This window comes from Rhinopithecus roxellana, chromosome 9 (assembly GCF_007565055.1).
Source record: "Rhinopithecus roxellana isolate Shanxi Qingling chromosome 9, ASM756505v1, whole genome shotgun sequence".
In the NCBI taxonomy this organism is placed as follows: domain Eukaryota; kingdom Metazoa; phylum Chordata; class Mammalia; order Primates; family Cercopithecidae; genus Rhinopithecus; species Rhinopithecus roxellana.
In genome coordinates, this window is record NC_044557.1 from 19,136,388 (window position 1) to 19,160,509 (window position 24,122).

Consider the following 24,122-nt stretch of genomic DNA (forward strand, 5'->3'; position numbering starts at 1 on the left):
CATTTAATATTTGCAATGAGGGATTGTAATAATAATTTGGAATAAATTTTTAACAGAAAAGAATTAATGATGATTTTGCCTTAGCTCTACGTTAATGCACTTTAAATTATTAGTATCAGGAGTAAATTGAGAATAAAATTTTATATAGTGTTTAATTTTATGAATAGTGATGTAAAGAAAGTAATTGCTACCTCTATAATAGTTTACAAATAGTTTTAGAATTATTATAGAAACTTGTATGTGTTCTAGAACCATATTGAATTTTAAAAATAATGCTTGACATTTCGGATATTATTTAAAAAGAAATAAAAGTTTCCCATCTGTACATTTTTTTGGTAGACAGGAAAATAATGGCTTATACTGGGGATGAAAGGTAGTGATAAAGTATTTTAATGATAAATGTTGTAGATATGCGGTATTATTTCTGAGGACTCTGTTCTGTTCCATTGGTCTATATCTCTGTTTTGGTACCAGTACCATGCTGTTTTGGTTACTGTAGCCTTGTAGTATAGTTTGAAGTCAGGTAGCGTGACGCCTCCAGCTTTGTCCTTTTGACTTAGGATTGTCTTGGCAATGCGGGCTCTTTTTTAAATAAGTGATCAAAACGTTTATTATTTATTTATTCATTTTATTTTTATTTATTTTTTTTTTGAGATGGAGTCCCACTTTGTCGCACAGGGTGGAGTGCAATGGCATGATTTTGGCTTGCTGCACCCTCTGCTTCCCAGGTTCAAGCGATTCTCCTACTTCAGCCTCCCTAGTAGCTGGGATTACAGGCACCTGTCATCATGCCTGGCTAATTTTTTTTTTTTTTTTTTTAATGTATTTTTGTAGAGACGGCATTTCACCATGTTGGCCAGGCTGCTCTTGAGCTCCTGACCTCAGGTGATCCACCCACCTCATCCTCCCAAAGTGCTGGGATTACAGGTGTGAGCTACTGCACCCAACCAATAAGTTTATTTTTAATCATTCAAAATGTTATGTCTTTCAAGATTTCCTCACGAAATTAAATTACAATTATTTGAAATTAAGGACTCCTAAAATTATTTTCTTTTTTTTTCTATTTTTCCCTCTATTTTATAGACAAATTTCCAACTTTATCATGAAAAATATATGAAGTTTTCTTAATGTGTTTTGGAGTTTTGCATTGTGTTTCTCTATATTCATTCCTGAACTTCCTATTCTTGTTTCATGCATTCAAAATCTTCTTTGCCTCCCTGAAGACAATATTAAAATTTTGTTTCAGTACATCAGCTCTCAACATAGACCCTTTCAGTATTATATTCTTGTTTTCAGCACCTACATTTAATGTTAAACATTTTATTCAAATGTCCAGTCCTTTCATATTTAAAAGGAGGGCTGTATTGTCTTACCAGGTTCTTTGCTGTGGGGGGAATTGCACACAGTGAACAAAATACTTTGCAAGGGGCTCTACCATTTTCTGTTACCAACAGCAATATATGAGAGTTTTAATCACTTTACATCTTTGCTAATACTTGTTTTTGTCCCTTTGTTTATAATCATTCTAGTGGATGTTGACTACTATCACATTGTGGTTTTAATTTGTATATCTCTAATGACTCACAATGCTGAGCATCTTTTCATATGTGTATTAACCATAGATCTATGTTCTTTTGTGAAATGTCTATTCAAATATTTTGCCTATTTCTTAATCTTATTGTTTGCCTTAATATTAAAATATAAATGTCCCTCATATATTGTATACACAGATTTTTCAACTGAAAATATTTGCAAATATTTTTACTAGAAAATTTTTACTAGGAAATATTTGCAAATATAAAGGCATAAGTCCCATTTAATTATTCTGTATAGTGTGAAATATGGTTCTAAATTAATCTTTTTGCATGTGTAAAACTAATTAGAACAAGACCAGTTGTTAAAAATGTTATCATTTCCCCAGGGAAATGCCTTGCATCTTTGTTCATAATCAACTGGTAATCAATATTTATTTGAGCATTTATTTCTGGATTCTGAATTCTGCTTTCACTGATCAGTATGTCTGTCAAAGCACCAGTACTTGAACGTCATCACTTGAATATTCTAGATTTGCAGAAATTTTTGAAATCAGAAAATCTAAGTCCTACAACTTTTTCTTTTAATTCTACTTTAAGTTCTGGGATACATGTGCACAATGTGCAGGTTTGACATATAGGTATACATGTGCCATGTTGGTTTCCTGGACCCATTATGTCATCATTTACATTAGGTATTTCTCCTAATGCTATCCCTCCCCCAGCCCCCAGCCCCCAACAAGCCCTAGTGTGTGATGTTCCCCTCCCTGGGTCCACGTGGTCTCATTGTTCAATTCCCATCTATGAGTGAGAACATGCAGTGTTTGGTTTTCTGTCCTTGTAATAGTTTGCTCACAAGGATGGTTTCCAGCTTTATCCATGTCCCTGCAAAGTACATGAACTCATCCTTTTTTATGGCTGCATAGCATTCCACGGTGTATACGTGCCACATTTTCTTAATCCAGTCTATCATTGATGGACATTTGGGTTTGTACCAAGTCTTTGCTATTGTGAATAGTGCCAAAATAAACATATGTGTGCATGATTTATAATCCTTTGGGTATATACCCAGTAATGGGATTGCTGGGTCAAATGGTAATTCTAATTCTAGATCCTTGAGGAATCGCCACACTGTCTTCCACAATGGTTGATCCAATTTACACTCCCACCAACAGTGTAAAAGCGCTCCTATTTCTTCACATCCTCTCCTACAAGTTTTATTTTATTTTATTTTATTTTACTTCATTTTATTTTATTTTATTTTTGAGACAGAGTCTCATTCTGTCACCAGTCTGGAGTGCAGTGGCACAATCTCGGCTCACTGTAACCTCTGCTTCCTGGGTTCAAGAGATCCTTCTGCTTAGCCTCCCAAGTAGCTGGGACTACAGGCGCACACCACCATACCCAGCTAATTTTTGTATTTTTAGTAGAAATGGGGTTTCACCATGTTGGCCAGGATGGTCTCGATCTTTTGACCTCGTGATCCGCCTGCCTTGGCCTCCCAAAGTGCTGGGATCACAGGCATGAGCCACCGCACCTGGCCAATTTTTTCTTTATTTTTTAAAAAATATTTAGCAATTCTGTGTCTTTTGAATTTCCATTTAAGACCACCTTATCTATTTCTGCAAAAAGGATGATTGTATTTTGATAGATACTGTGTTAATTCTATAGATCAATTTGGAAAGGATATTTATTTTAACAATTTTGAATACTGTAATCCATGATCATCATATGTCCACCCCACTATTTAGATCTTCTTTGATTTCTCTCAGCAATATTTGGTAGTTTTTCAGTATATGAGTCTTTTGCTTTTTGTTAAATCTATTCATATTTCCTAATCTTGTTTCTAATATGATTACTTTTCATATTTTCATTTTGATTGTTCATTTGGTAGTGTAAAAAAAGTTATCTGATCTTGTATCTTGTGATTTTTGCAAAAAATGTTCATTACTTGTAATTCTCTCTGTGTGTGTGTGTATGTTTGTGTGTATTCCTTAAGACTTTCTGCATGCAGGATCATTTTGTGATAAAACATAACTTTGTTTTAACCTTTCCAATGTGAAGCCTTTTTATTTATTTTCTTGCAATATTACCTTTGCTGGAATCTCCAGGACAATGTTTAAATGTAAGTTGAGAGAGGACTTGTGTTGTAGTTTTAATGTTTGTGGGAAAGTTATAGACTCCCCATTTAATGTGGTAATAAATATTAGCTGCAGTGTTGTTGTTGTTATTGTTGTTTTTCTCATGAGTAGGTGTTGGGTTTTGTGAAATGTATATTCTGTGTCTGTTCAGATGACTGTGTGAATTTTTGGTCATTATATTAAGTGTCTGACATTAAAGTTCCACTTGATCATGATGCATAATCATTTTTATATATTTCTGACTTCAGCTTACTAATGTTTTTCTTAAGTTTCTTTTGTATATATGGTGCATTATATTTATTCTGGATGTTGGAAATATGAGATCAGGGTAGCAGCATGGTTACATTCTGGAGAGGGCTCTCTTCCTAGCCTACAGATGGCCACCAAAAAGCAAGCTCTCTAGTATCTCTTCCCATAAGGGCACTAATCTCATAATGAGGGGCCCACCCCATGACTCATGGAAACTTTATGATATCCCAAAGATACCATTTCCAAATACTGTCACAATGGGGATCAGGGTTTCAAAATATGAAATTTTGGAGAGAGATCATTTACTCCATAGCACTCCATCCTTCACTTCCCCATATTCATGTCCTTCTCACAAACAAAATGTGTTCATTCCATCCTAACAGCTTCAACTCTAACATTTAAAGTCCAAAGTCTCATCTAAATATCATCTCAATCTGTCATGGGTGAGACAGGATGTACAATTCATACTGAGGTAAAATTCTCCTCCAGCTATGAAACCTGATAAGGAGAACTTTGTGTTCCATAGGGAGAAACAGGAAAGAAGCAAAGGGCCATGGCTTCCAAGCAAGTCTGAAAGTCTAGCAAGACAAATTTATTTGGATTGTAAGCTTCAAGAATAATGCTCTTTGGCTTGGTGCCACTTTTCCAGGTCTACTGGGAGAGCAGTGTCACTTCCATGGTTGGGGTCATTAGGTGGTCCTGCCAGCAAGGCTACCAGCAGAGGCCATCCAAACTGTGGAAATTAAGGCAGTGGCTCTGATCATCTCTGAGTCACCTTCAGGCTATCTTTTCCTCTTCTTGAATAATAGTGCTAATTTTCAGCTCATTTCAGATCTATCGTTCCATCCTGTCAAATCTAAAAAATCTGGCAGCCTTCCTTCATTGTGTACTGTCTGTATCCCCTTCAGTTAAAATAGGCAGTGTTTTCACTCATATAATCCCATAAGGTTTTTATCAAATGATTGTGCAGCCATTTCCTCAGTGTTCTCCTCAGAACAATCTTTACAACAAAGATAGGCAGGAAATCTCCAAATCTTCAACTTTTGGTTCCTCTTTGCTTTACAGTTTCTCTTGAATTTATCTCTATCATTTTGCATTTCAAGGTAACAGTCAGGAGGTACCACGCCACTCATTGCTCTAACATTTTCTTGGAAATCTTCTCAATTAAATATCTTATTTTATCACTCACAAGTTTTACCTCCCACAAAACACTAGAACACAGTTTATATTACCTGCATTATATATATAATATATATTTATAATAATATAATATTTATAATATAATATATATAACTGTTTTGTTTTTATTATGTGTCATACTTTGTTGAAAACTGGACATTTTTAATATAATACAGTTGGGCAATTCTGAATTCTGAAATCGTTGTTTCTGTTCTTCCATTGTTTGTTTGTTTAGTGCTTTGCTGGAGCAATTCTGAAGATTCTGCCTCTTTAGCAGTGTGTCATCACTGATGTCTTTGCATTTTTTTTTAACTCCGTTTTCATTTTTTGAGCCTGGATTCCTAGTGGTTGTCCTTGGGTTGGCATATCTTAGTGGTCAGTCAGTGACTGGTCAGAGTCTATGTTCCAACAACTTGAGAAAATAAAGCTTCCACTCTTTGTCAATGGATTTGCATTTGCGTTGGAAAAAGTATTCAATATCTAGGCAATTTTCACTCAGAGAAACTTTACTTTCTGTAGGACTTACTCCCATCTCCTCTACCAGTGAGTCAGCCATGAATTTGTGCATAGCTTGGCCCTTTCCAATTTCCCCTGAGCATGGATGCTACCTTGTATATACAAGGAATATTCCTGACTGCCATGACTATATGGGTGCTTTTGAGACCATTATGGCTGTTGTATTGTCCACAATTTCATGTTATGTTTCTGGCTAATCTTCTGGTCTGTTGCTTAAAATCATCAGTTTCACAATCTGTGTTTAGACGTGATGTTGGCCTTCCCTATTCATTTGCCACAGGTAACTATTGTTTTTGACAATGTACCTGAGCATGTGGACTCCCACCTGTCAGCTTCAAATCATGTCATTATACTTTAATAGGGAAACCATTAGATTCCTGGATTGAGCTGTTATGGTAGAATTGCCACAGGCTAGAGCTAGCGATGAAGATGGGAACAGCTCAGTTAAAATGCCACAGATTCCCATGATTATTATTATTATTATTATTATTATTATTATTATTATTTTACCATAGCATTAATAGTTTTTCTTTAATCAATTAGTCTTAAAGTTTTGTATTCCTTTGGTCATTTTACAGAGTCTTGAAATGATTTTTGACAATTTTGTCTTGTTTTATCTTTGTTTATTGTGCAAAGGATTTGCAGAGCTTATCATTTTTGCCATTTCAGGAATCTCACTACATGTTCTAAGTTTATTTCTGTGAATTTGCTTTTCATTGTCTTTGTAAACTAGATATTTTTTATAAAACATTCTACTCCTTGTCATAGTCACCTTTAGATCCCCTAGTCATTTTTCTTGACCCATGCCTATCTGCCTAGGCATTTGACTGCCTCCTGTGCCTATCAAATCCTAATCCCCAATGTGATGGTATTAAGAGGAGGGATCTTTGAGAGGTGATTAGGTCATGAGGTCAAAGCCCTCATGAATGGGATTGATGTCTTTGTAAAACAGGACTAAAAAGGTTTGTTTGCCCCTTTCACTCTATGAGGACACAACTAGAAGGTACCATCTATGAGGAAATGAGCCCTCATCAGACACCAAATCTACCAGTGTCTTGATCTTGAATGTTCCAACCTCCAGAGTTGTGAGAAATAAATGTTTCTTTAAATAAGCTACTCAGCTTGTGATATTTTTGTTATAGCAACCTGAATGGACTAAGGCAATCATGATTGCTCCACACATCTCAAATTCAAGGAGTAGAGAAGAAGTGTACTCTAAGATACTGCAAGTACTTTAAGCAAGACATGTAAAGATATGAAATTTACCAGAATGCAAAATACCATGTATTCAGAAGCAAAAAAAAAAAACTATTTGTAAATTTTACCATACTTATTTTTTACTGAAGTGTTCAGCATTTTGATGACTGTCCCATATTTTAATAATACTCATATCATAATTTTTTATAATTTTAATGTCAACATAAGTATTTCTTCCGGTGTCTTACTTTTTAATTCCCTGATTTCTCTACTTCAATAGTATTGCTCATCAACCTGCCTCAGCCACTGACTTTCATCATTATATATTATACCTGAGGATTACTATCATATTACTCTTCCCTACTCTTATATTCAAGCCTCTCAATCTTTGAATGCTCCCTCTTATATTTCTCTTTCCCATTTCCAGACTTTAATATTTTATGCCACCAAGACATTTATCCATCAATTCTACCATTTTTGCATTGTCCCTTTCCATGTACTCAGTTCTTCCATTGAAAATCACATATCCTCTGGTTTCATGATTACTGTCATTCCCCTACAAACACCTGCAACTCCCTTGCCATTTTCCCTTTAGCTTCCTCTCTGGAAAAACCTCAAACCTGGTTAAATACAAGTTGACAAATAATTTGTTCACAACTGCAATAAAGCAAACAATGATAGGGCATGTTCTCACTTTAGTTCCATAAATCCTGAAACGTCATTATGCTCTCCACTGTCTTGCCTTGCTGACTCATATTTCGCTGATAAAAGAAATCAGAAGAGAACATCCACAAACTCTTGTCACTTTCTCAAGCACTTAGCCTGGATATTTAATCATGTACTCTGTTTTCCTTGTCATTACCACGAATGAGATGGTGCTCCAGTCTAACACTAGAATTCCAAATGTGCACATTCATACTCAGCTCCTTAAGGATGTGGCTCTAACAATTCTTGTCCACATCAATTCTTATTAGTTCTTGGCCATCATCAAATAAGTATTCTCCCATATTAAAAACAAAACAAAATAAATAAACAAAGATAATCTTCCTTCTCTCCAGCTAATATGTCAATGTTTTGCTTTCATTTATAACGCTCCTTAAAAGGGTCATCTGTATTTACTAATCCCAGTACCACTCCTAGTATCTTTTCAGTCTAGTCTTATTTTCACTTTGATTCTTATTTCTATCCCCAAAATTAATTATGCTAAAGGACAACATTTCAGCTAACTGAGTTTTAGAGTTTGAATTGGCTTTTATCAGCAATTAATGAACTAGGCAACATCCAGTTTTCAAAATAGGAGTTCCAGGCATGGCAGAAAAGTCACCTTTTGTAAGGCAGCTTTATCAGAAACAAGGAAGAAGCATAGTGCAAAAAACATGGATTGTTTAACATGAGATCACTCTGCTTGTACGGGATAAAACAGAGGGAACGTCATTATATTGGCTCAGGTTGACTGTACACCTTTTGATTGGTTGCTGAGAATCCCCTATTTATTCTGAAAACTGGACCATTTAGGGATTTGGCTGTCATGTTTTCCTTGATTTCTCAGAAGGCCACATCTTGCAAGTAAACAACTTAAGTGTAGATGGTCATGTGGATTTATATTATGAATGACTCGTTTTGGGCCTGCCATGTTTTCTTTAACAGTTTCCACCTTTTGCCAGATTCCCAGTGATGCTGAGTGGTTTGATCAAAATTTAAGGCATTTGTGCCACTCTCAGTCATCATGATGCTGCAGTTTTTTATTTAGTCTCAGAGTGAAATATTCAAATCACAGTTTCAGGATCCATGGTTGATCTTTTCTGTTACTCTCAATCTTGTTCTAATTATAGAATTAGAGAGATCAACTGTGTGGGGGATAGCTGCAAGCAAGCATTAAGATTCATGAGAGGAGGCACGGCACTCCAGAGACTACTAGAATACCTACTAGCAAAACTGTATCCAATAATTGGTCATAATTCTTGATTACAGAGGTTCAATTTTTGACTCAAAGTCACCTTACGCCAAATCAACTAAAATAACAAAAGAAAAACAAAAGTTGATGGCTAGAAAAAATGATTTTTTTTTCTCTGAGTTCAGAGGGCAGTTAGTTGAAAAGATTTCCAGATCTGAGCTTAAAGCCTATTTTTTTCTGGCTTGTAGTTAGGATGTCCCTGGTTATAGCACCAGGAGCTTTGGTGAACTCTCTGAGTATCTTGTACATTGGGCACAAAGGTTTTCTCTTGAGATTTACATGAAGTTGTTCGGTTCCAGTTTGTAGGGGCTCCAATAACAAAGGTAGTTTTCGTTTTTAGTGATTCCAAGTCAGAAAAGTGCAGAAAACTGGAGATGTGAGTGTGAAGGGTCACACACAGATATTGGAGGAAATGAGAAGAATTCAGGATTCAGGTCAGTTTATAGGTGAGTAACGAAACCTCAAAAACAATGAACAGAGCTAGAATCTAATAATGAGGTCGGGGCGCAAGATGGCCTACTTGAAGCAGCGGCATTTGGAGGTTCCCATTGAAAAAAGCCATAAGAAGCATATGAATCCTTCAGCGGCAACTAAGGTATCCAGGTTCTTTCATCAAAATTGACTAGAAGGCTGGCATAACCCACGGAGAGAAGGAAGAGCAGTGTGGTGCAGCAGTCCACCTGAGAGCCACACGGGGAAGGGGAACCAAGGGAGGCAGTGAGTGAGCATGCATCCCACCTGGGGAAACTGTGCAACCTATGGATCCCACTTGTGAACCCACCCATGCCTCCAGGGCCTAGCATCCCAACCATGGAACAGGCAGATTCTTAGAGCCTTTCCGTTGGAATCTGCTTACGCCTACCTAACTCCTTAGGGAGGGGCGACCAGCACTGGCTGAGGCTGCCTGCTGTCTAAGCCATTTGAGCTCCTTGCGGAAGGGGCAGCAACCCAGCTCTGGGACTGCAACTGCTTACCATGCTGAGCTCGGGGTAAGGGCGGCAGCCATTTCTATAGCTCCAGGCTGCTCTTTCGCTGTGTTGGAGCCAGGAAGGCTGGATGGCTTGTTCCCAAGACTTGTCCCCACTGCCCAACACATTGGCTATGGCAGTCTGCGGCCAGCGTGCCTCTTTAGGTCTAATCCTCACCCATCCTCCTCAGTGGACAGGGCTTCCCTGTAGCATCTCTAATAACTCCAGCCAGAGACTCAGGGACAGAGCCCGTATCTCTGTGGGCCTGAGCCCCTAGGGTGGCCGCAGTCTCTGCGGAGCAGCAGACTTAGCCTCTCCTCCTGGTAGTTCTGAGGTATCTGAACAGCCCAGATGAATGGGTTTCACCCAGTAAAACACACCCTCTCCACCAAGGAACAAAGTGCTTCATTAAACAAGTCCTACTCCCCATGCCACCCAACCGGGTGAGATCTTCCAAGAGGGGTTGTCAGACCCTCTATAGAAGAGTAACCCTACTGGCACCACGTTGGTGCCCCTCAGGGTCAGAGGTCCAAGCAGAAGGAGCAGGCACTCATCTTGACTGCTTTCCAGCCTTCTTGAGTGACATCTCCATGCACAGGGCAAATCAGATGAATAGGGTCTGAAGTGATCCCCCAGCATACTGCAGCAGCCCTACAGGAGAGGGACCTGACTATTGAAAGAAAAGCAAGCCAAAAGTGGCAACAATAGCATCAACAACAGCAACAACAAAAGGCCTCCACAAAAACCTCATCCAAGGGTCAGCAGCCTCAAAGACCGAAACTAGACAAACTCACAAATATGAGAAGGAATCAATGAAAAAATGCTGAAAACCCAAAAGCCCAGAGAGCCCCTTCTCCAAATGATCACAGTGTGTCTCCATCAAGGGCACAGAACTGGCACAGAGGATCAGATGGACAAATTGACAGAAGTAGGCTTCAGAAGATGGTTAATAAAAAACTATGATTAGCTAAAGGAGCATGTTTTAACCCAATGCAGAGAAGGTAATAACCTTGATAAAAGGTCAGAGGAATTGCTAACTAGAATAACCAGTTTAGAGAGGAACATAAATGACCTGATGGAACTAAAAAACACAGCATGAGAACTTCATGAAGCATACACAAGTATCAACAGCTGAACTGACCAAGCAGAAGAAAGGATATAAGAGTTTGAAGACCACCTTACTTAAATAAGACATGCAGACAAGAACAGAGAAAAAAGAAAGAAAAGGAATGAACAAAGCCTTCAAAAAATATGAGACTTCAAAAAAAGACTAAACCTAAGATTGACTGGAGTATCAGAAGGAGATTGGGAGAATGGAAACAAGCTGAAAAACACACTTCAGTATATTATCCAGGAGAACTTCCTCAACCTAGCAAGACAGGCCAACATGCAAACTCAGGAAATACAGAGAACACCATTAAACTACTCCATGAGAAAATCAACTCCAAGACACATAATCATCAGATTCTCCAAGTTGAAATGGAGGAAAAACTGTTAAAGGTAACCAGAGAGAAATATCAAGTTACCCACAAAGGGAAGCCCATCAGACTAACAGCAGACCTCTCAGCAGAAACTCTATAAGCCAGAAGAGATTGGGAGCCAATATTCAACATTCTTAAAGAAAAGAATTTTCAACCCAGAATTTCATATCCAGCCAAACTAATCTTCGTAAGTGAAGAAGAAATAAAAGCCTTTCTAGACAAGCAAATGCTGAGGGATTTCTTTACCACCAGGTCTGTCCTGCAAAAGCTCTTGAAGGAAGCACATAACATGGAAAGGAAAAACCAGTACCAACCACTGCAAAAACACACCAAAATATAAAGACCAATGGCACTACAAAGAAACTGCATCAACTAGTGTACAAAATAACCAAATAGCATCATGTGACAGGATCACATTCACACATAGCAATACTAACCTTAAATATAAATGAGCTAAATGCCCCAATTAAAACCCACAGGCTGGCAAATTGGATAAGGAGTCAGGACCCATTGGTGTGCTGTACTCAGGATGCCCATCTTACTTGCAGAGACACACAGGCTCAAAATAAAGGGATGGGGGAAAATTTACCAAGCAAATGGAAGACAAAAAAAAAAAGCAAAAAAAAAAAAAGCAGGGGTTGCACTGCTAGTCTCTGACAAAACAGACTTTAAACCAACAAAGATCAGAAAAAACAAAGAAGGACACAAATAAGGGTAAAGGGAACACTTTGACAAGAAGAGAAACTATTCTAAATATATATGTACCCAATACAGGAGCACCCAGGTTCATAAAGCAAGTTCTTAGAGATCTACAAAGAGACTTAGACACAATAATAGTGGGAGACTTTAACACCCCACTGTCAGTATTAGACAGATCAAAAGATAGAAAATTAACAAGGATATTCAGGAGCTGAACTCAGCTCTGGACCAAGTAGACCTAGTAGACATCTACAGAACTCTCTACCCTAAATCAACAGAATATGCATTCTTCGCAGTGCCACATGGAACTTATTCTAAAATCATCCACATAATTGGAAGTAAAACACTCCTCAGCAAATGCAAAAGAATTGAAATCATAACAGTCTCCCAGACCACAGTGCCATCAAGTTAGAACTCAGGATTAAGAAACTCACTCAAAACCACACAGTTTCATGAAAATTGAACAACCTGTTCCTGAATGACCACTGGGTAGATAATGAAATTAAGGCAGAGATCAAGAAGTTCTTGGAAACCAATAAGAACAAAGAGACAATGTCACAGAACCTCTGGAACACAGCTAAAGCTATGTTAACAGGAAAATTTACAGCACTAAATTCCCACATCAGAAAGCTAGGAAGGTCTCAAATTGACAGTCTAACATCACAGTTAAAAGAGCTAGAGAGGCAAGAGCAAAGTAATCCAAAAGCTCACAGAAGACAAGAAATAACTAGGTTCAGAGAAGAATTGAAGGAGAGAGAGAGATGAAAAACCCTCCAAAAAATCAACGAATCCAGGAACTGGTTTTTTGAAGAAAATTAACAAAATAGACTGCAAGCTAGACTAATCAAGAAGAAAAGAGAGAAGAACCAAATAGACATAGTAAAAAATGATAAAGGGCATATCACCACCGACCCCATGGAAATACAAACTACCATCAGAGAATACTATAAACACCTCTATGCAAATAAACTAGAAAATCTAGAAGAAATGGATAAGTTCCTGGATGCATACACCCTACCAAGGCTAAATCAGGAAGATGTTTAGGCCAATATCCCTTATGACCATCAATGCAAAAATTCTCAATAAAATACTGGAGAACCAAATCCTGCAGCACATCAAAAAACGTATCCACCAAAATCAAGCTGGTTTCATCCCTGGGATGTAAGGTTGGTTCAACATACACACATCAATAAATGTAATCCATCATATAAACAGAACCAAAGACAAAAACCACATGATTACTTCACTAGATGCAGAATAGGCCTTTGATAAAATTCAACATCCCTTCATGTTAAAAACTCTCAATAAACTAGGTATTGATGGAATATATCTCAAAATGGTAAGAGCTATTTATGACAGACCCACAGCCAATATCATATTGAATGGGCAAGAGCTGGAAGCATTCCCTTTGAAAACTGGTACAAGACAAGGATGCCCTCTCTCACCACTCCTATTCAACATAGTATTGGAAGTTTTGGCCAGGGCCATCAGGCAAGAGAAAGAAATAAAATGTATTCAGATAGAAAGAGAGTAAGTGAAGTTGTCTGTTTGCAGATGACATAATTTTATATTTAGAAAACCCAATCACTCAGCCCAAAAACTTCTTCAACTGATAAGCAACTTCAGCAAAGTCTCAGGATATAAAATCAATGTGCAAAAATCACAAGCATTCCTTTACACCAACAACAGGCAAGCAGAGAGCCAAATCATAAATGGACTCCCATTTGCAATCACTACAAAGAAAATAAAATACGTAGGGATACAGCTAACAAGGAATGTGAAAGACCTCTTCAAAGAGAACTAAAAGTCAAGGAAATAAAAGAGGACACAAACAAATTGAAAAACATTCCTTCCTCATTGATAGGAAGAATCAACATCATGAAAATGAACATACTGTCCAAAGTAATTTACAGATTCAATACTATTCCCATCAAATTACCATTGACATTATTCACAGAATTAGAAAAAGCTATTTTAAATTTCATATGTAATGAAAGAAGACCCCATATAGCCAAGACAATCCTAAGCAAAAAGAAGAAAGCTGGAGGCATCAAGCTACCTGACTTCAAACTATACTACAAGGCTACAGTAAGCAAAGCAGCATGGTACTGGTACCAAAACAGACATACAGAACAATGGAACAGAACAGAGACCTCAGAATTAACACCACACATCTACAACCATCTGATCTTTGACAAACGTGACAAAAACAAGAAATGGGGAAAGGATTCCCTATTCAGTAAATGGTGCTGGGAAAACTGGCTAGCCATAAGCAGAAAACTGAAACTGGACCCCTTCCTTACATCTTATACAACAATTAAGTTGGATTAAAGACTTAAATGTAAAACCCAAATCCATAAACACCCTAGAAAAAAACCTAGGCAATACCATTCAGGACATAGGCATGACTTCATGATGAAAACGCCAAAAGCAATCGCAGCAAAAGCCAGAATTGACACATAGGATCTAATTAAACTAAAGAGCTTCTGCACAGCAAAATAAACTATCATCAGAGTGAACAGGCAACATATAGAATGGGAGAAAATTTTTGCAATTTACTCATCTGACAAAAGTCTAATATCCAGAATTTACAAGGAGCTTAAACAAATTTATAAGAAGAAAAAAACACTATTAAAAAGTGGGCAAAGGATATGAACACACTTCTCAAAATAAGGCATTTATCTGGCCAACAAAAATATGAAAAAAAAAAAACTCAACATCACTAATCATCAGAGAAATTCAAGTCAAAACTACAAAGAGATACTATGCCACACAAGTCAGAATGGTGATTATTAAAAAGTCAGGAAACAATAGATGATGGCGAGGCTGTGGAGAAATAGGAACACTTTTACACGTTGGTGGGAATGTAAATTAGTTCAGTTATTGTGGAAGACAGTATGGAGATTCCTTAAGGGCCTAGAACCCAAATCTCATTTGGGTTTGTTTGACCCAGCAATCTCATTACTGGATATATACCCAAAAGAATATAAACCATTCTACCCTTAAGTCACATACTCACGTATGTTTATCACAGCACTATTTACCATAGCAAAGACATGGATCTAACTCAAATGCCCATCAATAATAGACTGGATAAAGAAAACATGGTACATATACACCATGGAATAATGTTCTGCCTAAAAAAGGAATGAGACCGTGTCCTTTGCAGGGACATGGATGAAGCTGGAAGCCATCATCCTCAGCCAACTAGCACAGGAATGGAAAACTGAACACCGCATGTTCTCACTCATAAGTGGGAGCTAAACATTGAGAACACAAGGACACAGAGAGTGGAACAACATATACCAGGGCCTGTTTGGGGGTGGGGGCTGAGGAGAGAGCACTTAGAGAATGAGTCAATAGGTATAGCAAACCACCATGGCACACATATACCTATGTAACAAACCTGCACATTCTGCACATGTATCCCCCCCCCTTTTTTTTAGAAGAAAAAAGGGGAAAAAAAAGAATCTAATGAGAGTATATACTCTATTTCTGAAACAGGTTCTTTTTCTCTCTATAGCTTCCCTTGTTTCTATTAAAGATAAAGAAAGATCATTTGGTTTGCAGAATAAATCTAGTCTCATTAAACTTGGCCTAATTATTATAAAAGTGCAGTGAGAAACATGTGTTTCTTCACGGTACATTTTTTCTTGCTTATTTACAAATCCAAATATTTTTAGCTTCTTTAAACCATATAAAAACAAGATACCAAAAGTATATAAACTTTTTGAACCACAAAGTATCTGAGACAGGTACCAATGAATTTAGAAAGTTTATTTTGCCAAGGTTAAGAACATGCCTATAACAGCCTTAGGAGGTCCTGATGACTTGTGCAGTGGTGGTTGTGGTACAGCTTTCTTTTATGGATTTTAGGGAGACATAATACATCAGTTGATACATGTAAGATTTACATTGGTTCAATCTGGAAGGACAGTAAAAATTGAAGCAAGGTCTTCCAGGTGGTAGGTATAGTTAAAAATTTTCTGATTGTTAAATGGTTGAGTGCTTTCTATCAATAGAAAGAAATGTCTGGTTTCCAACTAAGAGTTGTGGAGACCAAGGTTTTGTCATGCAGATAGAGCCTCCAGGTAGCAGGCTTCAGAGAGAGTAGGTTGTAAATGTTTCTTATCAGACTATGGTCTGTGTTGTTGTTAATGCTTGTTGTCTATTCCTGAATTCCGAAAAGCAGGAGGGTATACTGAGGCATGTTTTACCCCCACCCCTCTTCCCATCATGGCCTGAACTTGTTTTTCAGGTCAACTTTGGAATGCTATGGCCAAGAGGAGGGGTCCATTCAGATGATTGGTGGCCTTAGAATTTTATTTTGAGTTTACAGCTTAAACATATGTTCAGAAATTAATGTTTCACCATTTACCTTATTTGAAAATGATCTAGATAGTCCATAATTATCTATTCTTCAACTTAACTTAGCAAAACTTTAAAAGTGTAAATTACCAACGATATTTAGGGATCTATTTTTTCTTAGTAGATAAAGTATAACACAAAACAAAGATATTCATCATTGAATTATTCTTCTTGTTTATGAATTGCATAATACAGAGATAACATGAGCTTATTATATTAGGAAACCTAAGTAGAGCATGCCGACAACTCCAAAGACTTGTCTATTTTAAATAAACCAGCACAGTTTAGCTAACTTTTCATTCACTGAAGTTATCCACAAACAAGTGAACATGAAAAGCATTTGAGTTCATTCCCATATTTCTAGCAGTTTTAGAAATATTTCATTTATATAAACACTTATTTTCTTCAAGTTAATTAAATAGAGATCCTTAGCATATATTAATGTTGGCAATACCATTTGAAGATAGAAAAATACCCTGTATATATTACATACAAACATACATATATATTACAAGGCATACATCAACATACACAGAAGCAGATCCTGCAGTATTTAGTCTAAAATTTTAGCCATGTGCCTGATGCAGTGAAACACAAACCTCACTAGTTCATAAAAGCACATGCAAATCTGGATCAGAATTATATTTCTAGCTAATGGAACAAGATTACTCACCCAGATGGCTAAAACAGACTTTTAAGATTTTTTTATTTGCCACTTTTCCAATTGTCCCCGCCCTCTTCCTTTTTAGACAACAAATCTTCCAAATTTCCATTTCACTTCTGTATCAAACTACTTCTCTGACGAGGCTATTTCTGCCCATTGTTGGACATTATGGGCTGTATAGACTTTCCTTAGTCTGAGGAAATGTGACTTGGCAGACTTATGTCCCTCAAATAGAAATTCACTAGTTCGCAACCTATCAATCCTTATATTTTTATGTTCCCTCAATCAAATTGTAGCCCAAGTGAGGGCTTTACCAATAGATTTTGACACCACAGCACATGAGGCTCCCATATCAAGGAGTTGGGGAAACTTCTTTTGCCCTGACCATTTTACCTACTCTTATGCAAAAGACTTTGAGTCCCTATCAGTGAGTTGAACCAAAGGACCCTTGTCCTTTTGTCAGTCTTTATTTATCTTGATTAACCTACCTGACCATTGCCTCAAGTGGTTACAAGTCAGGTTTCTCATTGTAATCTCTGCCTTCTAGCTTAAAAAATTCTCCCAATGGATAAATAGGGCAGACTTGTTTAACACTCTTTAATGTTAGGGAAGTTGCTAAGGTATCCCTTTGGTCCATCCATCCCTTGATAATGTTACATTAAGACTTTTGTTTTAACCCAATTAATGTCCATTTTATTCATTCCATTTCTTAATAACCATCTACAGATGGCTACCCTCATTTTGCATTTCTAAAGGGATGGCATTTAAGTATGATAAGGTAAAGAATTGACATTTAAAAGGCACAGAATGCAGACTTCATACCTAAATACTATCATCTGCTGAAATAAATAAGGGTGGGGGTAAAAGTCCATTAAGACAACATGATTGTGAAAAGCATCTTAAACCTAAATACAAGGCTTGCTATGTAGATTTAAGCCAATGCCTTTTCTCCAATGTAAGAGTTTCTATAATTTTAGTCCTGGCGCATGGAGGGAGGATTCCCTATACATGGAGATTTGATGCAACTTTTTCTTATGAAAAGGTCTCAAAATAACTGACTAGAGTTAGTCATTGTGCCATAAAGGCATATTTTGGTTGTATCAGTGTCTTCCCAACACAGTTTGTGTTTTTTAACTAGATTTCTGAATTCAGAGTTAAACCTATTATCACAGAGGGCAGAAAAAACATTTTCTGTGTCTGGGCTCAACATGCATAGACCAGAATGTTTTAAAAATAGTGCTTTTAGTCTTACCTTATAGTCAGAGCCTGGGTTCATTTTTTTTCTATTTATAAAATTGACTTGCAATCCTTTCACGAATTTTGTTTTTGTTTTTGTTTTTGAGAAAATACTTTGGGGATGGTTTCTTGGGATTTTCTAGAACAGCGATGCCTTTAACCACTGCTCTGAGCTCAAGATCTTGACCAAGATATAAAGGTGGTTAAAGAAGCACGCCTGATTGATTTGAAGGCCTAATTTTACAAGGCATTTATCTACCTTTATTTTGTTCCTTGAGGAGAGAAGCCAACTAAGTGAAAAGATTAGTAGGCAGAGGAGGAAAGAGAGGGACAATAGGGGTTTCATCAGTCTTACAGTCTTTTGTAATGAATATTTTAGTGAAGTTGTTTTAGAATCCTGAGGTCTTATAGAAACTACTTCATAGCAATGAAAATAGATGTACCATTCTCTATGCCTAATTTGGGAGTGCTTATTTTCATGTGCACCTCTTAGATGGATGATTTTGTGCAATTGTAGCATTCCTCATAAAAGCCATTGCAATTCTAAATTATCTTTAGTAAGGTCTTATCATTTTTTTTGGAAGATATTTACAGCTTCCAGGAACATACATTTTGAGCAGAAGAGAAGCAGGTATACCAGAAGATAGAGTACTGGATGCTTTAGAATGTAAAGATTCCATTCTTGTATTGTGTCTTGGGTTTCTTGGAGCTGAGGAAAAAAAAGCCCAAGATGATAGTGCTACACTGTTGTGTTGTATGATACTTTATAGTATTCTTCACTGAATGGAAATTTTTCTTGAAGCTGGCAAGTGGTAAGTACACTAGTGTCAAGCTAATCTCTTCTGTCACCAACTTATCCTAACACAGGAATCTTAGTTTTAGGTGGCAGACACTTTAACAGCTTTTACGTGCTTGATCCATGCTCATCAGTCAAGTTGTGGCTCATCTCTGAGATTCCTTTGACCAATCTAGTCAATGATTTTCCTTACCTTTGCATATAAGACAAGAAACAAGAAGGGGAGAAACAAAATCCCTGTGAATGTGGCAGCAGCTATCCTTTACCTCTAAAGCTGCAGCCCTTTTCTGTCTGATGGATCACCACAAAACACCCAAAGGTCATATGCTTTGCTACAGCACAAAAGGACCTTGAACTGGAAAGCCAAAAGTATCAGGGAGCTCAACTAAGAGAGTAGAGCTGAAATTCAAGAGGAACTTACTGACAAATTCTGGGTTTGGTGAGGAAGACAGAGAAGTCTAAAGGAGCCAGCAGTCACCTCACCTGCATACCTCATGGGTTACAGGGATAGCCACAAGCCTCCTTCAGATACCATCTTCAAAGACTGTCAAAGAGCAGAATCCTGACAAGCTGAGTTTCAAAGATCTAACTGATTTTAAATATAATTCGTGAACCAGGCAGCACCCAGTAGACATAAGCTGTGTTAGGTAAATTTATCAGAAATGAGGAAATAGCAAGTGCAAAAACAGATTTGTTAGCATCAGGCTACATTCTTTATATGGGTTAAAGCAGAGAGGACTTTCTTATGCTAACTTAGGTTAACTGGGCCCCTTTTGATTGGTTACTGAGAATGTTCTGTTTTTTCGAAAACTGGCCTGCTTGGCTATTATCTCTCCCCTGATTCTTGAAAGGTCAGATATTTCAAGTAAACAATTTAGGTTTTAGTTTATTGACATGAAACTTATCATAAGTCACCCCATTCGAGGCCTTACATCCTTTTCTTTTTTTAAAAAAAGGTAACCGTTATAATTATATTTCAATATTTAGTTGTTAAAATCAAAGTTGAAAACTGTTCAGATGCATGGGATTTTCAAGTGGGGAGAACTCTGCTCTTTCTTTGGGTAAACTCTGTATCTTCATATTTTTGTTGTGGGGGAAAAGCACTATTAATAAAATATGTGGTTGGAGTGTTAATTGGGGACATTAAAATATTACATTTAATCTCTCTCTTTTCAGGAGTTGTTCCCTTTCAAAAGGCCCTTTACTATAACCTGCTTATAGTGGAGAGATGTACCACTGATCTCCTTGAAAAGAGGAGAAGATTTGGAAGTTCTAATTCCTTTTTTTGATGTTGTTTTTAAAAAGATTTATTGAAATGTAATTTACATTTTATGATGTTAAACTATTTGAAATGTAAAATTCCATGGCTTTTAGTATATTTACAGATGTGTGCAAACAATAACAACAATAATCTAATTTTAGAATATTCATGACCTTACAAAAAGACTTTGTATCCATTAGCAATTACTCCCAATCCCTCTGCCTCTACTTTCCTGTACCACAGGCCAAGCAATCACTAATTTATTTTCTGACTATACAGATTTTTCTGTTTTGCACATTTCGTTTAAATGGTATTGTACAATATGTAATGATTTATGACTTTACTTTTTCATTTACCTTAGTGATTTTTAGGTTTATATATGTTATGGCATAGATTAGTACTGTATTTCTTCTTACTATAAAATACTATCCTATTGTATCACAATTTGATTACCTATTCATTAGTTGATGGACATTTCACTTTTTCCACTTTTAAGCTATTATGAATAACGTTGCTGTAAACAGTTGTGTACAAGTTTTTGTGTGGCCATGCATTTTAATTCATATTGGGTAGGTGTGAAGAATGAGAACTGCAAATTGTTGGATTATAAGATAACTCCATTTCACGTTTGACAAACTGTCTTCAAAAATGATCACTCCATTGTATATTTCCATCAGCATGCATAAGAATTCCAAGTTTCTTCACATCCTCACCAAGACTTGTTATTGTGTGTCTTTTGAATTACAGTGATTCTAATGGATGTGAATTTGTTTCTCATTCTGGTTTTGGTTTACAGTTCCCTAATATGCAATGAAGTTGAGAATATTTGCATTTGTGTATTATTCATTTGCATATCTTATTTGGAGAAATGTCTATTCACATTATTTGCACGTTTTAATTAGGTTGCCTTTTTGTTGTTTAGTTGTAAGTGTTGTTTATATATTCTATATACTAGATCTTTATGGGATATAATATTTTGCAAATATTTTTACTATGTCTGAAGGTTGTCTTTTTTTCTTGATGGTGTCATTTGAAGCATAAAGTTTTTAATTTTGAAAACAATATTTCTCCATTTGATTTTCTTGGATTCTTCTTCAAATATTAATTGACTATAAATATTAGAATCTATTTATGGGCACTCAATTTCACTGATCTGTAAATCTAATAAAAGGTCAGTAACAAATTGTCTTGGTTACTGTAGTTTATAGTTAGTTTTGAAATTGAGATATGTGGGTCCTCCAACTCTGTTCTTATTTAAAATTGTTATGGACATTCTGAATCATTTTCATTTTTCTACACTCTATTTCTGGATCATGTTCCATGGGCACTTAAAAAGAATGCATATTTTGCTGTTTTATAGTGAAATGTACTATAGATATTTATTGCCTTATAATTTTGTTATAGTCTTCAATATCTCTGTTGATTTTTTGTCCAGGTATTCTATTATTGAAAGCTGTTTACTTAAGTCTTTAAATATGACTGTTGAATTTTCTATTTCTCCCTTCAATTCTGTTGTTTTCTGCTTTGTGTAATTCTCTGGCTCTGTTTTTGGATGTATACATATTTATAACTTTTATATCTTCCTGATATACATCCCAGCTCTCTTATTATTGCTGTTTGTATGGTATATCTTTTAAGATCCTTTACTTTTACGTGAACTGTATCTTCAAAAATGTGCTATGTCTCCTATAAACACATCTAAACATTACAGCTTAGAGCTAAACCTTTCTTTTAATAATTATTATAATTATTTTATTGATAGTAGAATTATACCTTTTTTATAATGTTTATAATTTTTAAATTTCTATGGAAAAAATATAAATTCCAATTCATATTTCTCAGTTTTTTTACTGAGCATATAGCATATCATTTGTATAAGAAAATAATGTCTAAAACTAACATGTTTGTAATTTAAATAATTTCTTACTTCACCAAATTGAATTTTAAATGAAACAATAACAATCATTAAACATTAAACAATATATATTTATATCTAAAAGATAATTATGTTTTACAGTATAATCATATGGGGTCTGGTACAACTGTTGTCACTCAAAAAATTTTCCAGTTGATTGGATTGACGAATGCTGTAAGTGTTTGCTTCTTAGTACTTTTGCACTTCTTGTGTTACTAAAACAATTTCTATACCTCCTTATAACACTACATGAAGCCACATGTTGTGTGGTGTCGGGGAAATTAAGTTTTATTTTAAATTCTACTTATCTGAAGTAGGAATAATAATAATTGTATGCACCTCGTTTGGTTACTGAAAGACTTAAATTACATGAAGCAGGGGGTATGGGGCTTCCTTAAATGCAAGCATTATAAAATCTCAAGTATTACTTTTTTATTAGTAACATTTTAAACTTACTAATATACTTTAAAAGATCAAATGCAGACTTACAGTTTAGTTGCTTAATATTTGTCATAAATTTGTTTTCAAACATATACATCTAATTTTTAAAAACTGTGATGTTCAAACATATTTTTGTGTTTTCTATTTTAGATTTTTGTTTCACTTAATACTACAATTATTCTGTCTTCATTGGAGCTTTGGATAGATGAAAATAAAATTGCAACCACTGGCGATGCTAAAGAGTTATTACACACATTTTTAAGATGGAAAAGATCTTATCTTGTTTTACGTCCTCATGATGTGGCATTTTTACTTGTGTAAGCATATCTTGACATTATATAAAGTTTACCTGAAGAAAATGTATGCAATTTGACCCAGTATCTGACAGTTGATAAATGTGTATTAAAAAATCTATTTTTTCTTATATACACCATTTAAATATTTTTCACAACATGGTGTTTATAACAGAATTACTGATATCAATGTGTTTATTGGTTTGAAGTTAAAACTCACTCGTCAATCTTGTTCCCATATTACTTCTTTCCCAAGTGTATACCACCTTCTTGAATATCTCACACAATGCATAAAATTTTCACAATATCTATTCAGAGAAACATGGGAATTCTATAAACACAGTAATTCAGCCTTCTTGTTATGATTTGTTGTTATAAATTAAAAAGTAAGCAAAGAAATTGAAACACTATGTTTTAATATCTCTAATATATCTGCCTTGTGCTTAAGGTTTTAGTATGTTAAACTTCCTATTTAATAGACTCTGTTTTTCTTTTATCAATATTCAGAAGATATATGTATGTGTGTATATATGTATATATATATCTATGTATATATATAGAGAGAGAGAGAGAGGCAGAGAGAGAGTTTTAAAGATTATACATGGAGTTTTAAACATTTTACTTTTTATCTTCTGTCCCCTAAATATAACATGCCTTTTTCATGTCTCTGGAAGGCTAATTTTGTCTGAATAACTAGAGACTTTTGTCCATAGAGTGATTCTGCTCATTAACCAGTTGCGTTACTTTAGCTTTTTACTTTTAAGGAATTTTAATTATTTTTATTATTTTTTGTTTTTTCCTTCAGTTTTTCTGTTTTAGTTTTTTTAAAATCTACATAAAATAAATCTTTGTTATGTTACAGAAATCCATATGAAAATACACTTTTCATTATTTGTTCTTAAAATCTATTTTATTGTTTTAAAAGAAGTAGAAAGATTTAGTCACATCTTGTGCTATGCTACATTAATGTTAGATGGAAATATTAATGATTATCATAAATGTAAAATTTGTCTTATAAAAATCATATTAATTTTTACAAAATTATGTGATTATGATCCCTTTTTAAACTTAAGTTACAGAGAAAAGTCAAATTATGTTGGTGCAACCTTTCAAGGGAAGATGTGTGATGCAAACTATGCAGGAGGAGTTCTTCTGGTATGGTATGGTAAATGTATAGAAAGTATGTTTGGGAGGCTGAGGCGGGCAGATCACCAGGTGAGGAGATGGAGACC

The 24,122-nt window shown here is 35.7% G+C and overlaps 1 protein-coding gene across 2 annotated transcripts in view; it reads left to right on the forward strand.

The window, feature by feature from the left end:
• Positions 1–24,122, forward strand: part of ADAM2 (ADAM metallopeptidase domain 2) — a 103,062-nt gene that overhangs the window by 29,275 nt on the left and 49,665 nt on the right. For both annotated transcript variants that reach the window (XM_030937878.1, XM_030937879.1), the window contains 3 exons: positions 22,259–22,330; positions 22,748–22,914; positions 23,964–24,045. In XM_030937878.1, the coding sequence (XP_030793738.1) occupies positions 22,259–22,330; positions 22,748–22,914; positions 23,964–24,045 (321 nt within the window). The remainder of the gene's footprint in view (positions 1–22,258; positions 22,331–22,747; positions 22,915–23,963; positions 24,046–24,122) is intronic.